The 18,531-nt window shown below is 40.1% G+C and overlaps 2 protein-coding genes across 2 annotated transcripts; both read right to left on the reverse strand.

The window, feature by feature from the left end:
- Positions 1-509: 509 nt before the first annotated feature.
- On the reverse strand, positions 510-1,085 carry LOC138894538 (uncharacterized). Its single transcript, XM_070179242.1, has one exon. The coding sequence runs from the start codon at positions 1,083-1,085 to the stop codon at positions 510-512; it is 576 nt and encodes a 191-aa protein (XP_070035343.1).
- A 15,096-nt stretch (positions 1,086-16,181) lies between these two features.
- On the reverse strand, positions 16,182-17,973 carry LOC138894539 (uncharacterized). The gene is made up of 4 exons (XM_070179243.1): positions 17,730-17,973; positions 17,157-17,404; positions 16,645-17,030; positions 16,182-16,347 (listed from the first exon to the last, which is right to left on the reverse strand). Exons 1-4 carry the CDS (start codon positions 17,971-17,973, stop codon positions 16,182-16,184), a joined length of 1,044 nt encoding a protein of 347 aa, XP_070035344.1.
- Between the last annotated feature and the right edge of the window lie 558 nt (positions 17,974-18,531).

Raw genomic sequence — 18,531 nt, forward strand, 5'->3', positions numbered from 1 at the left:
CTAATTTCTACAACCGATCCCGAAACCTATCAAACCACGTCTGATTGACCCAAAATTTTGCACACAAGTCATGTTCAACCTATGAAATTGCTCCAACTTCCGGAATCAGAATCCGACCCCAATATCACAAAGTCCACTACCGGTCAAAATCTCCAAAAATTTGACTTTCATTATTTCAATCCTAAATAAGCTACAGACCTCCAAAATACAATCCGGACACGCCCCTAAGCCCAAAATCACCCAACGGAGATAACGGAACCGACGAAACTCTATTCCGAAGTCGTCTTCATATAAATCTGACTATGATAAAAAATACTAAGACTTAAGCTTAAGTTTAGGGACTAAGTGTCCCAATTCACTTCGAAACTATAATAGCAACCTTCCGGCAAGTCACATAAGCAGAAAGAGATACGGGAAAAGCAGTAAATAGGGGATCAGGGCTATAACTCTCCAAACAACCGACCGGGTCGTTACACATATGTTTCCTCCTTTTGTTGTTAACAACACCATCATCTGAACATAACTATATATCCTTGCCTCCTCCATAAATCATCTGTGGCCAACTTATGCCTCCACATTCTCCATAAGAAAAATGACATCTTGAATGGCAAACCTTTTGTCCACATCTGTTTATGTTCCAACTTATACTCAGCTCTATGTCGCATAATAGACCAAGCACTACCAACAATAAATTTGCTTGAGGTTGTAGGCATCCAGTATGGTCTGTCCCATTGTTCCTCATGTACATTGTAATGGATATTTGTTTTAATGTGGTCTGCAATATTTTCAGGAAAAGTTTCATCCATCAGTTGTTCATTCCATGCCCCTCCTTCTCTTAATTCTGAAACCTCTTGCAACTCTTCATCCACTTGAAAGTCTTCAGGTAGGACATGATATAGTGGACCCAATTCATTCCAATTTTCATGCCATGTGTTGGTTGTGCCATTGTTTATCTCCCACAAGATCTCATGTTCTGTTTCTTCTCTAACATTCAACATTTGCCTCCACACATGTGATCCACCTCTAAAAGCAACTACAATTGGTATTTTTTTTAACAATATTTGTTCCACATGAAATTCGACCATAATGATTTGGTAGTCCTAGACCTCCACCAAAACTTAGCAAACAGAGCTTTTGATACATCCTGCAATGATCTGAAACCTAGTCCTCCTTCTTCTTTAGGGAGGGAAAGGTTTTGCCAAGAAGACCAATATCTACTCCTACATTCTTCTTTAGTGTTCTAGAAAAATCTTGCAAATACTTTTTGCAAGTGTTGTAGAATATTTTTAGGAGGGTCTAGTACAGAAAGAAGATGAACTGGAATGCTTTGTAGTACACTAATGATTAGAGAGGCCTTTCCACCAAATGATAAGAGTTTGCCTTTCCAAGCATGTAGCTTAGCCTTCACTTTTTTTTTTTTAATTATATCTTCATAAAACTCCTTCCTTATTCTAGTGTAGAAAACATGGTAGCCTAGATATGTGAAAGGGAGTTGACCTCTTGCAAAACCTGTAATGTTTCCAATTTCTTGAAATAGAGATTGTGCAACATTGGCATGCACGTAGTAGGATCTCTTTGTTTTGTTGATTAGCTGTCCTGAAACTTGTTCATAATCTCTTAATACAACCATTATCTTGGTCCTTGAATGTTGGTTAGCTGAAGCAAAAATGATGATATCATCAGCGTAAGCCAAATGGTTCAAGGGATCAGACCATTTAGCCATGCCAAATCCCACAAAGGTCTCATCTTCAAACAATTTTTTCAAGGACCTTGATAATACTTTAGCTGACAGGATGAATAAGGCTGGAGACAATGGATATCCCTGCTTAACACCTCTTGATGATTTGAAAAAACCTGCATAGTGCCCATTGACCAAGACAGAATACCAATTGTTTGAAATGATATTCCAAATCAAATTGATGAAGTGTTCTACAAAGCCCATCTTTCTCAATACATTCATCAAGTATTTCCATGAAATCCTATCATATGCCTTTGTCATGTCAAGTTTTATTACCAAATTGGCAGGTTTTCCTCTCATTCTAATGTCAGTGACAACCTCTTGTGTAAGTATGATGTTTTCAAAAATACTCATTCCTTTTAGAAATCCAGATTGGTTAGGGGAAATGTATGAAGGCAGAAACGTTTCCAGCCTATCATGGATAACACTAGAGATTACCTTGTTAATGTAATTACTCAAACTTATGGGCCTTAAGTCTGAGTATGTTTCAACTCTTGGCTTCTTTGGAAGTAGCACCAAGTTGGTGTGAGTGATTGACTTTGGCAGCCTGATAAGTGGAGATTTTGATTATTTATTAGCACCTTTTTGCTTTTATTTTTGTATAAAAGCGTTTAATTGTGTTACCAAAAATTGATGAAATATGCATAATTACAAGAATAGTGGAGATGAGTCCCAAAGATGAAATCCAACTCAAGAAGGAGTGATCTGAACTCAAGGACGAAAATAGGCACAAAAGCTAAAAAGTGCGGACCGCAGATTGTGAAGCAAATCCCATCAGAGATAAGTGCAGAGTGCGGTCCGCACATGAAATATGAGACCGCACAACCTGGGCAAGAGCAAAAGTTCAGAAAACCTGCATTCAAGTTCAACAAAGTGCGGACCACACAATTATTGTGTGGCCGCAAAAGATCAGCTATGCGGCCGCAGTCATATTTGTGTGGTCCGCAAAAGAGCAATGTGCGGTTGCACTATGAAATGTGTGGACCACAGAAAGAGTGAAGTGCGGCCGCAGTTCAGAATTATGCGGTCGCAGGTTTCCATTCCTACCAGGCTGAAGCAAAGTGCGACCGCACATGGAATTGTGCAGCCGCAGAACCTCCGAAAGGGCATTTTTGTTTGAAAATTCCAGCACTGTATAAATAGAAGAGATTCACTTTTTTATGTCAACTTTTGACATCAGCAGCCATTCTAGACGTTTTACTTTGCTCCTTTTAGTAGTTTTTGATATTTTGAACTTTTTGAATATTACTTTTATCATCTTAATTATTATTATGGGTTTAATTATCACTTCTTCTTCTTTCTCTTCTAATTTAAGCATGAGTAGCTAGATTTTTACTAGGGTTGTGACCCAACCTTAGTGTGTAAACTTAATGGGTGTTTGATTTATTGCTTGTTTATGGTTGGGTGTTGATTATCTAGCCTTGTTCTTGCATTTATTTGAAGAATTAATAGTTGCAAATATTATTTCATGCCTATTTGACTTGGTCTCTACTTGAGAAAGAAAGACTTAGTCTAGAAAAACTTAGCTAGCAAGAAATTGGGTCAATCGAGAGATTGATAAGCCCAATTAAAGGGTTGAACCTAGAGATAGTATAACCCGACTTGAGCTTATTATCAACTGCTTTGTTCAATACCCATTTGGAGTTGAGAAAGCCAAATTGGGCAAAATCACTCTCTGACCGAGAGGTATTAAGTGGGTACATGAGTGTTGCTAGCTATAATACACCCCGATCAATAAAACAAGCTTTAAGGCTTACAACCCATTAAGCGAACACCTAGGTGAAGGTCATAGCCCTAAGCCTTTTTATCATTTGAAAAACAACCTAAAACAATTTCCTAGTTTCGTTCTTAAACTCGCAATAGTAGTTTAAGTTAGATTTGCAAACAAAACCCAATATTCCGAAAGTGCAAATCAAGATATACAATTTCACGCACTAAGATATATACTACGAGAACCCATTCGCATAGCTCCAAAGGAATTCAACCCCGACTCTGTTGGGTATTATTATTGCATCGACCGTTTTCATATACCCAAATAAAGGAGTGAAATTGGATGAGATCAATTTTTGGTGCCGTTGCCGAGGAGCTAAAAGTCGGTGTTAGCTATATATTTAGGTGTGTTTTTGGAATATCTTCTTTTCCTTCCTTGTTACTAATGTGTGAGTATTGTAGGTGTGATCATGGCAAATAATGAGCTCGGAAACATAGCCGTGGGGGATGTGGACGTTGATGATGATGCAATGGATGAGGTCCCTCTTGAACCTCAAGCCAATAGACAAGGCCGACTACCTCACGACAATATTCCCGTATCACGCCCACCTCCACCACGAGCGGCTCCACACCGGGTGTTGCCTAATGAAGGGTATGCAAGTGTTATTGTCCCACCCCGTATTAGGGCAGACAACTTTCAAATAACCAACGTGATGCTCACTTTTCTCGAGCAACGAGGGTTCTTCACCGGTGCACCGGGTTAAAATGCATAAAAAAATTTAAAGGGGTTCGTTGATACGTGTTGGGGAAGCAAACAAACAAATGTCTCTGAGGATGCTTTGAGGCTAAGGCTTTTTCCCTTCTCTCTATGGGAAAAAGCTTTAGATTGGTTGGAACGTTTGGCAAATCATTCCATTCATACTTGGGATGAACTTGCGGAGAAATTTATTTCAAAGTACTTCTCTCCCGAGCATATGGCTATTCTTCGGGATGAAATTCTAGCATTCAAGAAAGAGCCTAATGAACCACTACACGAGATATGGGAAAGATATAGGACAATGGTGAAATAGTTCCCCAACAATGATATGACGGAGAACATGATTCAACAAACTTTCTATCCGGGGATCAATACCACCAACCAATGTGTAGTGAATCAACTTGCCGGTGGAAACTTCATGACTACGCCTTATGCGGAGGCGTGTGATATTTTGGATGAGATGACAGATACTTCATCGGCGTGGCAATCTAGAGCCAATATTCCACAAGGTGATCCAAATGTGATTCTTCTTCATAAAGAGTTACATGACTATGGGCAAGCCATAGTCGAGTTGACAACCACCATGAACCAATTGGAAAAGGTAACTTCAACAAGTGCAAAACCCGAGGCAAGTCAATGCTATGGAGGGAGTCAATATGATGGTAAACAAGATAAGTACATGAAGTCCACAAGTGCAATAAAGAGTGGACAATTTCATGCAAGATGATAGTGGGTTTGATCGAGGAGATTCTTACAATGATCAAGATGAAGAGGTCCAATATGTGAACAACTTTTAAGGGCAAAGAAACAAATACCAAGGCCCTAGTCAACAACTATGGAGACCTTCGAATAATCAAGGCAATTGGAATTCTAGTAACCAAGGTAATTGGAATGGTGGAAACAATCAAGGCAATTTGAGTGGAAGCAATAAACAATGGAATTGGCAAAATAATATTAATCAAGGCAATTGGGGAGGCAACAACCAAGGTGGGTGGAACAACAAATAAGGAAATCGGGGTCGGGTTTTCAAAGGCCCCCGATGTACTAACAATCGAGCAACCCACCTCCTTATCCTTCTCATGGTCCTAGTTCCTCCAACAATGAAATGTGTCGTATTGAGAACATGCGTATGGAGAAGAATGTCGATTACGATGCCCAACCTGCTTCACACAACACATCAATCTTTAACTTAGAAGTGCAAATGGGTCAAATCTCTCAAGCTTTAAATTCTCATCCTAAGGGGGTACTACCAAGTGATACGGTGGTGAACCTGAAGGGTGGGAACACTACGGGGCATGCCATGACCGTTACTACAAGAAGTGGAAAAGGTGGAAATGTACCTACCTCAAGTCAAAGGCAACTTGTGGATGATGAGCAAGTGGTAGAAGAAGAGGAGATCCCGAACAATGTTGTGCAAGCAAATGATGAAGTGCAGTTTGATATTGATGACACGGTGGAAGAGACTCAAGAGAATGTGAACCCGTCTATGGATCATGTGATTGACATACCGAAATCGGTAGTTCAAAAAGATAAGGCACCATTGTCTAAGCCGCCTCCTCCCTATCCTCAAAGGCTTGCCAAGAAAAATGGTGAGAATCAATTCAATAAGTTCATTGATATGATGAAAAGTCTCTCTATAAATGTGCCATTATTTGAAGCTTTGGAGAAAATGCCTGGATATTCTAAGTTTATGAAGGACTTGGTGACAAAGAAGAGATCGATGAATTTTGAAACTATCAAAGTCACTCACCAAGTGAGTGCAATTGTGCATTCGATGGCTCTAAAGTTGGAAGATCCCGATACTTTTACAATTTCTTGTACCATTGGAAGTGCCAAACTTGCAAAAGCTCTCTGTGACCTTGGGGCGAGTATCAACTTGATGCCCTATTCGGTTTTCAAAACATTGGGAATTAGGAAACCAAGACTCACATCTATGAGATTATAAATGACCGATCGTACAATGAAGAGACCGTTAGGGCTGATTGAGGATGTATTGGTTAGAGTTGACAAGTTCATTCTACCGGCAGATTTTGTGATTCTTGATTATGAACTGGACTATGAGGTGCTGATTATTCATTGTAGACCTTTCCTTGCTATGGGGAAGGCTCTTGTTGATGTAGAAGCCAATGAACTCATTTTCTGGGTGGGTGATAAAAAGGTTGTGTTCCATGTGTGCAAATCTATGAGGCAACCGAATAGCAATGAAGTGTGTTCGTTCGTGAACTTGGTGACCGATGTGATTATTGATGATACTAGTGCCACGATTAATATGGGTGACATGTTGGAGGCCGTTTTGCTCAATTTTGATGATGATGAAATGAATGGCTTCATGGAATGTGTCAATTCTTTGCAAGGGATGGGGTCATACAATTATGCACCTCGGAAACTTTTCTTGGATCTCAAGAATAGGAAAACTCTTCTACAAAGCATTCAATTGAAGAGCCTCCTATCTTGGAGTTGAAGCCATTGCCTCCACATATCATGTATGAATTCCTTGGCCCTTGCTCTACTTTACCTGTTATTCTTTCCTCTTGTTTGACTAGCGTGCAGATTGACTCTATATTGGCGGTGCTCCATAAGAAGAAGAAAACTATTGGGTGGACTTTGGCGGATATTCGGGGAATAATCCCCGCATTTTGCATGCACAAGATTAATTTGGAGGAAGATGCCAAACCCTCCATTAAACATAAAATGAGACTAAATGAAGCAATGTAAGAGGTGATCAAAAAGGAGATCATAAAGTGGTTGGATGTCGGGGTTGTCTACCCCATTTTTGACAGTTCGTGGACTTCTCCTGTGCAATGTGTTCCAAAGAAGGGGGCATAACTGTGGTCACCAATGATAAGAACGAGTTGATTCCAATAAGAACGATGACCCAATGGATAATGTGCATGGACTATCGAAAGCTAAACAACGTCACAGGGAAAGACCATTTCCCACTACCCTTTCTTGACCAAATGCTTGATCGGTTGGCCGGTCGGGCGTTCTATTGCTTTCTGGATGTATATTCGGGCTACAATAAAATCCTTATTGCCCAAGAAGATCAAGAGAAAACAACTTTCACTTGTCCCTATGGCACTTTCGCTTTCAAGCGGATGCCATTTGGCTTATGCAATGCACCATCAACTTTTCAAAGGTGTATGATGACGATCTTTACGGATATGGTAAAGGACTACCTTGAAGTCTTCATGGATGACTTTTTAGTAGTCGGGGATTCCTTTGATGGTTGCTTGGAAAATTTGGTTAAGGTATTGGCAAGGTGTGAAGAAATGAACTTGGTGTTGAATTGGGAAAAATGCTATTTCATGGTCGAGGAGGGTATTGTCCTCGGCCACAAGATTTCAAAGAAGGGGCTAGAGGTCGACAAGGCGAAAATAGAGGTGATTTCTAAACTTCCACCTCCAACATCAGTGAAGGGTGTGAGAAGTTTCTTGGGTCATACGGGGTTGTACCAGCATTTCATAAAAGATTTTACCAAAGTGGTGAAACCCTTGTGCAAGCTTTTGGAGAAAGATGCTAAATTTCACTTCAGTGATAATTGCATGAGAGCATTTGAATTGCTCAAGTTAAAGTTAACAACTACTCCCATTATCACCGCCCCTAATTGGAGCATTCCTTTTGAGCTCATGTGTGATGCAAGTGATGTGGCGGTTGGAGCAGTTTTGGGGAAACGTATCAACAAGATCTTTCATACGGTCTACTATGCTAGTAAGACCATGAATGATGCCCAAATCAATTACACTGTAACCGAAAAAGAGCTCATTATCATTGTGTTTGCCATTGAGAAGTTCCGTCCGTACTTGATGAGTACAAAAGTGATTGTCCACACAAATCATGCGTCACTTCATTACCTTACGAGCAAGAAAGATTCCAAAGCTCGATTGATGAGATGGGTGCTTTTGTTTCAAGAGTTCAATGTAGACATCCAAGACCAAAAAAGAAGTGAAAACCAAGTGGAAGACCACTTGTCTCGTTTGGAGGAGGAGGGGAGGCCGTGTGATGGCCTTGAAATCAATGACTCCTTCCGCGATGAGCAAATCTTAGACATTTCAATAAAAGAGGTGCCATGGTTCACGGATCTATCAAATTTTCTTGTGAGTGGTATCATCCCGGATGAGTTCTCTTCAAACCAAAGAAAGAAACTCAAACGAGATTGTCAAAACTATTATTGGGATGAACCGTAACTTTTTCGAAGTTGTACGGATGGAGTGATTAGAAGATGTGTACCGGAGGAGGTACAATTTGAAATTCTTGGGGCTTGTCATTCTTCACTGTATGGTGGTCACCATGGTGGAGCAAGAACGGCGGCCAAAGTGCTAAGTTGCATTTTCTATTGGCCCAATCTCTACAAGGATGCGAGTGATCTAGTCAAGCGTTGTGATAAATGTCAAAGGACTGGTGGAATCTCAAATAAAAATGAAATATCCCTCACCACCATTTTGGAGATTGATATTTTTGATGTGTGGGGTATTGACTTTATGGGACCTTTTTTGAGTTCTTGTGGAAACACCTACATCTTGGTTGCGGTTGATTATGTGTCAAAATGGGTTGAGGCCGTTGCTCTACCCAACAATTAAGCAAGAAGTGTGGTGGTTTTTGAAGAAAAACATCTTCACAAAGTTTGATACTCCGCGGGCTATCATAAGCGATGAGGGGTCGTATTTTTACAACAAAGCTTTTGACACCTTGCTTAGCATGTATGGTGTCACTCATAAAGTTACGACTCCCTATCACCCTCAAGCAAACAGTCAAGTGGAAGTCTCAAACCGGGAGATAAAGAGTATTTTGTCCAAAACAGTGAATGCTAACCGGGCGGATTGGTCAAAGAAGCTTGATGATGCACTATCGGCTTATTGGACTGCTTTCAAAACTCCTATCGGGATGTCTCCATACCGGTTGGTGTTTGGCAAAGCTTGTCATCTTCCGGTGGAACTTGAGCATAAGGCCATGTGGGCTTTGAAAAAATTAAATCTTGATTGGGATGTAGCTGCTACCTTACGGGTTGCACATTTGAATGAATTAGATGAATTCTGGTACTATGCATATGCAAGTGTTTCCTTGTACAAAGAAAGAATGAAGTACCTTCATGACAAATACAACCAAAACAGGTAATTCAAGGTGGGCGATCTTATTTTGTTGTTCAAATCACGATTGAAGATGTTTCTCGGAAAGATGAAATCCAAATGGAGTGGTCCCTTTGAAATTGTGGGTGTGACACCTTTTGGTGCATTGGACTTGAAGAACAAAAAAAATGAGGTATTCTGAGTCAATGGTCACCGGGTGAAGCATTATTTGGGACAAGCTGATGATGGCCATGTGGTGGCAGTGATTCATTTGAAATGATGGTAATCTGCGTCGTGCCGCGGCGTTAAATCAGGCGCTTCTTGGGAGGCAACCCATGTTTCTTTTTTTCTCTCTTTTTTTAGATAGGTCTTATTTTGTGCTAACTGGATTTGAAGTGTGTTGCAGGAATGTGTGTGCTTTACAGGAACTAGGTTCAAAAAAATTGGCTAAGAATGAAAAACAAGCGGATCGCATAATTCTTGATGCTGCAGCAGAAGGAAAATGCGGCCGCACAATTCCTGTGCAGACCGCATAACTTGAGATGGGAAATTGCAAACTCTCTGAAGTTTATTTGTCAGAGAAACAGCCAAAGTGCGACCGCACAGTGCATTCTACGGTCTGCACCAAAATCTGCGGTCGCATACCTAAATCTGGGGACCATAGATCATCATGAGGAAATGGAACATCACTAACATAGTGCGGACCGTAGAAGGAATTCTGCGGCCGCACTCGTCTCTTGAACCCTTAGCCAAACCCGCTTAGTATAAATAGTAGCCCTAATACTACTCTTGAAACTTTCCAATCTCTGAGCAATCAAAACAAAGGGCTAAAATCTTGGACACAACTTATTCAATCATCTACCATCTAATTAAGCATCTGAGATCATTCCTTAGCATCACTACATCACTGGTATGTTCAAATCATTTCTAGGATATTTCAATTTTCTAAGCTAGTTTAGAAATTGTTAGTTATTTTAGACTAATTGTCAGTTTCATATCCATGTGGGGTGTAATTTGTGTTAGGTAAACTCCTACTTGTTAATTGGGGAATGGGTATCTTGTTTATCATGTTTAATTGCTACTATCATGTCCAATTTATGCATAAAATCTAAACCCTATAGGACTCTGGCCGATTGAATTTTGAAATGTGCGGTCCACAGAAATGTAGCTTAGGGCATTTGGTTAGGCAAGATTGTGCAAACCACAGTTAAAATTGTGCGGTCCGTGGAAATTCAATCGCGGCCGCAGAAAAGTGTATGCGGCCGCAGATCAGGGCATTCTCTGTCTTCAGAGAGTTTCTATTTTCAGGTGCCCAAGTTGCGGCCGCACTCAGAAAAGTGCAGACCACACTTCAACTATGCGATCGCATTCAAAAGTTGTGCGGACCACAGTTTCTTTGTTGCGGCCTCACTTTAAAATTGTGTGGTCTGCACAACCAGACCTACGGCCGCACTTGCAATTAACCTATTTTGTTCTGTGAACTTCTGATTATATGTACTTCAATTAGAACTGACTCCTGCTGTTGTTTGTTGCAAAAAATGGTTAGATCCCGTGGTCGTGGTGATACATCAAAGGGGAGGGGTGAACCATCCATAGGCAGAGGCAAAAACACTTTACCGCTCTCCCTCCAAAGAGTAATCAGTAAGAAAGACACAACATGCCGAAGTAGACAGCCAAAACCCTCCGAATCAAATTCATATGTCCCGTCTAGGGAAGCATCAGAGGGCGACTCAGTGCAAAAGCAACCTGCTATGCAAGAGCAGCCACAACTACCTCAGGATAGATACCAACTTAGAAATGATCCTACCTCTTCTGAGAGCCCTTCTGAGGGTTCGGAAGGTAACAGTCAGGCTTCATAGCCTTCATCCACACATGTCCCCAATTCACCTACTACCACAGTGGATGTGGATGATCTCCCAGATGATGGACGAGGGGGTGATACCAGAGTAGCCGGCTTTGAGAGATAGAAAAAGAAAGATATTTGGGAAGATAGATTTGTGAGTCTAGCTGCCCTCACGAGCTTCCGAGAGTGGTGACCGGCAAGATCGCTCACTCTTGAGTGTCAGTTCAATTTGAAAGACTTGGATAAGTACAACCCAACAGTGCTCAGAGAGTTCATAGAGAGAAAAGGGTGGATGTGGTTCACCCAGAGTGTGATATATGCCAAGGAATACTCGGTCCAGTAATTTTACACCAATGTGGCACATATAAAAAAAGGGACCAAGGTAACAAAAGTGAGAAACCTGAAGGTAAGATTCGACCAAAGAGCCCTAAATTCTTACTTGGTGTCTGAGGATGTGGAGCCTGTGCAATACCTGGAAAAGTTTGCAATGGGAGATGCAGCTCGCCCGTGGCTAGCTGAGATTCTTGGAACTCCGGGGCCGCCTCTAGTTTGGATCACAGCAGGGGTTCCTATTCAGCGAAACACCCTAAATTTTGAGGCAAGGGGATGTCAGGCATTTGTATATAGCAGACTAGATCCATATCAAAATGAAACAAATCTTCAGATTCCGAGGGCAGTGCTAGTCGCATCTATCATGGCCGGGTATCCAATCAATGTGGGTGTCGTGATGTCGGCAAACATGTCTGTGGTCGCCAGGCAAGGTGACACCTCATACCCGTATCCCAACACCATCACTGAGTACCTCACAGATGCGGGGGTGGAACCAAGGGATTTTGACACTAAGGTGCAGGCGAAGAAGCCTTTCTCATGGTATTCTTTGATGGATGGTGGAAACCCAAAGAAAAAGGGTCAGCCCTCTACTATTGCAGGCCAGTCTGATAAGCCTACCGGGGTAGCTGCTGAGACATTCGACATGCCATCTAATTTAGTAGATCCTTGTGATAGTGCATCAGCTATACCTCCACCTTCTTCTTCAGGTCCTTCAGCATCAGTGCCATCCACATCGGTTTTGAAGCTGGTGCCCATGCCCATTCATCCACTATCTGCGATGTGAGCCTCCCAAATACTAGCGAGCCTCAACAACTAGATGCAGACAACTACAACAAAGCTGACTGACATATCCAGTGTTGTTGCAGCATAGTCATCCACCCCGGCACCACAAATTCCTCAGACAGTCGAGGACACATTGAAGAAGATCTTAGAAAACCAAACCACCATCATGAACACCTTGGTAGCACATGGAGTAATGATTGAGGAGCTGGGGAAGTATGTAAAGAAAATGAGAAAATCCCAAGCGTCCAAGAAATCAGTTGACAGGTTGAGGAGAGAGGTGACCAAGATAGTAGCAGCTGGTGATCTTCCATTCGATTTGCTCATAGGGTCAGACCCACCAGCACCAGCAGCTCCAGTAGCACCATCTATTCCAGTGGCACCAACTGGCCAGTTTGAGGAGCCAGACCTGGCTGTCGACACTGCTAAGGCAGTGTGCTAGATGTTCACCAACCCAGTTACTCCCTGAGACGATGATGATGAGATCCAGTTAGAGGAGATTGAAGGCGGTGACGCTGCTATGGACACAGAGATGTCCAAGGCCACATAGGGAGTCTTGTTTTTCACTCTTACCCTTCTTTATTCTTATTTTGTTAAGCATTGGGACAATGTTTATTATTATTCGAGGGGGTAAAGTTTATTTGATATTTGGATGACTTTTAGACATTTGGTTTGTAATAACTGATAATATTTTCTTCTTTCTCTTTATGTTGTATGTATATATTCTCTCTTTTCTTCTCTCATTATGTATATTTGTTATGCTTTCGGTAGTTTGATTTTTAGCTTCTTTATTTTGTTTTCTTATTTGTCTATGCTTAATATAGTAGCTTCTTTTTATTTTGTAACTTCTTTTTTTTATGTTTTTAGTGACCAATAAGCCTTTGATTTTTTTTAATGCCACAGTTCTTTCCAAAGGTACTTTTTATGTGAACCGGGTGATTCTTCCCAACGATGGATGGCGTGACAACCTTCTTAAGGGATTGAGTCCATTTTTGGTGTTTAGGTAAGAATAGTAGTAGTAATGAATAAAATGACCTAATTGAGTCAAACTCGAAGAGTCAAACATGCTTCACTTGGTACCAACACACTTAACTACGTGTTTATGGTTAAAAATAAGTTTTTTTGGGAAAGAAATAGCTCTAGTTAATGACCTTGTGACTCTTGTATTAACTTAGACAATCATCGAGTGGTTTAACCGAGCCATAGTAATTTTTAATCTTGAATATGGTCGTTGTGGGCCCTCGACTCTATGCTTTTTAACAATCCAACTGCGTGAGAGGTGAGATATTTTTGTTGCAAGTCCAAGTACCCGTGCAAATGGTCTAGAACTTGCCCTGAATGTGTTTCTAGGCAAAATTTTAAGTTTTGCTTGGCTTGAGAAGTGATTGTAGGCTCTCCTTTACCCACTTGAAATTTTCCATGGCCCACCAATGTTTTTATCCCTAGTCAACCCATTTGAGCCTAAAACCTTTCTCATTTTATCACCATGTTACAAGTCTTTACCCGTTCTGTCGTGATACTCTCTTGGCACCCAAACTTTTCTTAACACTCTTGTGAAATAATTGGCTAAAAACGTAAGTTTGGGGAAGAGACGAGGAGTTTGAAAAAGGTATCAAGGCACAAAAAGAGAAAAGAAATGAAGAGAAGTAAAGGCAAGAAAAAGAAAGAAGAACAAAAAGAAAAATGCAAAAAGAAAGTGAATAAGTTGAAGAGTTGAAGGGATTTCAAAGAATAGTAATGATGCAAAGCAACAAAAAGGAGAAAATGAATATCATGACAACGAAAAAGTGATGCTAAGTCTCTATAATCCCCCTATGGAAAAGAAAATGCCTCAAGGAATTGGCAAAGCATGAGCCGATAAGAAAAAAAAATGGAGTGCTTAAGGAAAGATGAACTCGTTCTATCATAGCACATCCAACCATAGTACAAAAGCCTTCATTGCATTTCGAAAAATCCCTACATGATTTTAAGTCGAGTGAGCTTAAATTAGTGGTGATTTACATGAGGGGCAAGCCTATGGTACTTAAATCCGTACTTGTGACATTCTTTTAAGAGAGATGAGCGAACCTTTCACAAATCTTTAAATTGAGTGCTACATTCATAAGTGAGGTATGCAAACGGAGAGTAGAGGAGGAGGAGTTTGGGATCCACGATGACCTACATAAAAGAGAGAGCTTCCTTGATGAATTAATTCAACTCTTGATGCTCAAGTGTCATATTAGAACTATTTATGCTTAAAAGTTCAACCCATTGACTTGTTAATAATTCATAAGTGTTGTGAGTAATTGTTGGTCCCAATAGGTGTGTGATTGATGCATTTTTGATTAGCTGGAATAGATCTCAACTTGTGGAGGTGGGAATTATCTTATTTGCTTGAGGACAAGTAAAAGCTTAAGATTGGGAGAGTTGATAAGTGGATATTTTGACTACTTATTAGCACCTTTTTGCTTTCGTTTTAGTTCAAAAGCGTTTAATTGTGTTCCCGAAAATTTATGAAATATGCTTAATTACAGGAATAGTGGAAATGAGCCCCAAAGATGAAATCCAACTCAAGAAGGAGTGATCTGAACTCAAGGATGAAAACAGGCACATAAGCTCAAAAGTGCGGACCGCAGATTATCATCTGCGACTGCACAGATTATTATCTGTGGCCGCAGATTGTGAAGCAAATCCCATCAAAGACAAGTACAAAGTGCGGTCCGCACATGAAATGTGCAGCCGCAGAACCTAGGCAAGAGCAAAAGTTCAGAAAGCCTGCATTCAAGTTCAACAGAAGTGCAGACCACACAATTATTGTGCGGCCGTAGAAGATCAGCTATGCGACAACAATCATATTTGTGCGGTCCGCAGAAGAGCAATGTGCGGCCGCACTATGGAATGTGCGGACGACAGAAAGAGTGAAGTGCGACCGCAATTCAGAATTATGCGGTCGCAGGTTTCCATTCCTGCCAGGCTGAAGCAAAGTGCGGACCGCACATGGAATTGTGCGGCCACAGAACCTCCGGAAGGGCATTTTTGTCTGAAAATTCTAGCACTGTATAAATAGAAGAGATTCACTTTTTAGTTCAACTTTTGACATCAACAGCCATTCTAGACATTTTACTTTGCTCCTTTTAGTAGTTTTTGCTATTTTGAGCTTTTTGAATATTACTTTTATCATCTTTATTATTATTATGGGTTTAATTATCACTTCTTCTTCTTTTTCTTCTAATTTAAGCATGAGTACCTAGATTTTTACTAGGCTTGTGACCCAACCCTAGTGTGTAAACTTAATGTGTGTTTGATTTATTGCTTGTTTATGGTTGAGTGTTGATTATCTAGCCTTGTTCTTGCATTTATTTGAAGAATTAATGGTCGCAAACATTATTTCATGTCTATTTGACTTGGTATCTACTTGAGAAAGAGAGACATAGTCTAGAAAAACTTGGCTAGCAAGAAATTGGGTCAATTGAGAGATTGATAAGCCCAATTAAAGGGTTGAACCTAGAGATAATAAAACCCGACTTGAGCTTATTATCAACAGCTTTATTCAATACCCATTTGGACTTGAGAAAGCCAAATTAGGCAAAATCACTCTCTGACTGAGAGGTATTGAGTGGGCACTTGAGTGTTGATATCTATAATACACCCCAATCAATAAAATAAGCTTTAAAGCTTACAACCCATTAAGCAAACACCTAGGTCAAGGTCATAGCCCTAAGCCTTTTTATCATTTGAAAAATAACCTAAAACAATTTTCTAATTTCGTTCTTAAAATCGCAATAGTAGTTTAAGTTAGATTTGCAAACAAAACCCAATATTCCAAAAGTGCAAATCAAGATATACAATATCACGCACTAAGATATATACTACTAGCACGCATTCGCATAGCTCCCAGTGGAATTTGACCCCGACTCTGTTGGGTATTATTATTGCATGGACCGTTTATATCCTCAAATAGAGGAGTGAAATTGGATGAGATCACATCCTAGCACCAGAGTATAAATGAAGTATCATATTGTGAATGTCATAACAGATCACCTCCCAACATCGTTGATAAAATAAACCAGTAAAACCATCTGGTCCACTTACATTGTCTCCATTGAACCCAAAAATTGCAGCTTTGACCTCTTCCAATGTAGGGAATCTACATAATTCCAAGTTCTGTTCCAATGAAACAATATCTTATACATTTTCCAGCATTGAGAAATTAGTAGTATCCCCTTTTGTTGTGAATTAATTTTGGTAGAATTCTACTGCTGCAGAAGCCATATGTTCTTGATCTTCTAGCCAGACTCCAGTATCACTCTGAATTATTTTTAAGCTAAGTTTATTCCTCTTTCCATTACAATGTTGTGAGAAAATGTGGTGTTCTTATCTCCCCTCGGCAAACCATGTCGTTCGAGATTTTTATTTCCAGTATTGTTCCTCTATGCTTAGGTACCTTTTTAATTCTGACTGAGCTTTCTGAAGGATAATCCTATTCTCAATTGTAGGCTCCTCTTCAAACAACATATTCTTTACTTTAACAATAACCTCCAATATTGCCAACTGCTTAAAAATATCACCATAAGTATCCCTACTCCATTTAGATAATGCTGCCTTTACCTTCTTTAATTTGTGCTTGAACATTAAAAAAGGATCTCCAATAAAATCAGAACTCCAGTTCTGTCTCACTACATCCATGAATGTAGCATGTTTTGTCCAGAAGTTTAAAAATCTGAATGGCTTGACATATTTGCTGCCCTGTTCTCCACAAGTCATTAGCAATGGTGCATGATCTGATCCAGTTCTAATCAAGTGCTCCACTTCAGTTGTTGAAAATAAATTCTGAAATTGCAAATTGACAAAAATTCTGTCCAATCTCTTAAAAATACATTCTGTATTAGGTCTTCCATTTCACCATGTGAATGGGATCCCTTTGTAATCTTGATCAAAAAAGCCACATGAGTTTACACAAAAAGCAAAGTCCTCATATTCAGGTGAATATACAGGATGACCCCCTATCTTTTCATCTTCATGTAATATCATATTAAAGTCACCTCTCACTAACCAAGGTAATTCCATGTCACTTGCCAAGTAATACAAGCTATCCCATAATTCCAATCTCTCCACTAATGAGCATTTTGTATACATAAATATCATCAAAATATGTTGACCAAGATCATGGTGGAGCACCCTTACAGTTACTTGTTGAGCAGTGCCTGAAACCAACTCCCATTCAACCACAGCGTCGAAGAACAACCATATCTTCCCATTCAAATTTGAAAATGTAGTTTACATATTCAATATGCTCTTATATCTTTGTATATGTCCTAAATTCTGGAAAGGCTCCATTAGTGATATCACATAGAAATTGTGCTCCCTTTGCATATTGATTACCCTAGGAAAGGCATGCTGAGTATTGACAGGCCTAATATTCCAGATTAATGTCTTGATCATCATTTGATCCGTGACGTAGCCCTTTTGGGCAGGATCTTTTTTGCTTGCGGAATTTCTTTGATTTGGCCTTGTTTCCTTCCTTTTTACCACTCTTCTCACCAGCTCTGGGTGATAAATATTCTTCCCTTGCTACTTTCTTAAATATTCCAACTGTTGATTCATCATCCCCTCCCTCTCCACAATTAACATGAGCAGTTGTTGCCTGCTGAATCTCCAGTGGTGTAGCATGGTGTGTTACCAGTTCATGGAGGACTTTTAAAGGTGACATAAGAGGCATGTTTAGGTGACTATGTAGTGGCAGTCCAGTTCCAGAATCACAAGCTAATGGCATTATCTCAAATGCTTTATGAGGAACCAAAGCATGTTTTGGTTCAACTGCAGTCTCTCCAGCATAAGTTTAGACCTCCAGTTCCCACCATTCTCTGTAACATTATGAATTGTAGATCGTAACTATTACACTGATTCGGCTTCATTGTTGATTTAGTTGGTGATATAACTATTTCATTGATGGTAAGTTGCTTCCCACCATCAATTTGAATGTCTGCCACTCAATCCACCTGATCATTACCTTCAAAGAATTTTCCTTCATCTGGATCCTCCTCAACTTGTTCACTCCATAGTTTACCTCCAGAGAAAGTTAAACTATCATTTTATCTTTCCTTGTTCATGTGTGACATTTGTTTCCAAAGATTAAGCTGCAATTTCCTGGAAAGATTGAGTGGCAACAACATTGCGAACTTCAAAAGCTCTGTGGACCCATTGGGTTGTAGATTCCTTGACACCAGTCCCTGTATGAGTAGTATTTAATCCTTCTTTAGGTGCTTCAAACCCTATAGAGGTAGGATTAAAGGTATTTGCCGCTGGGTTTAATTTCTTAGTATTTTTGGGA

This window comes from Nicotiana tomentosiformis, chromosome 6 (assembly GCF_000390325.3).
Source record: "Nicotiana tomentosiformis chromosome 6, ASM39032v3, whole genome shotgun sequence".
Lineage (NCBI taxonomy): Eukaryota > Viridiplantae > Streptophyta > Magnoliopsida > Solanales > Solanaceae > Nicotiana > Nicotiana tomentosiformis.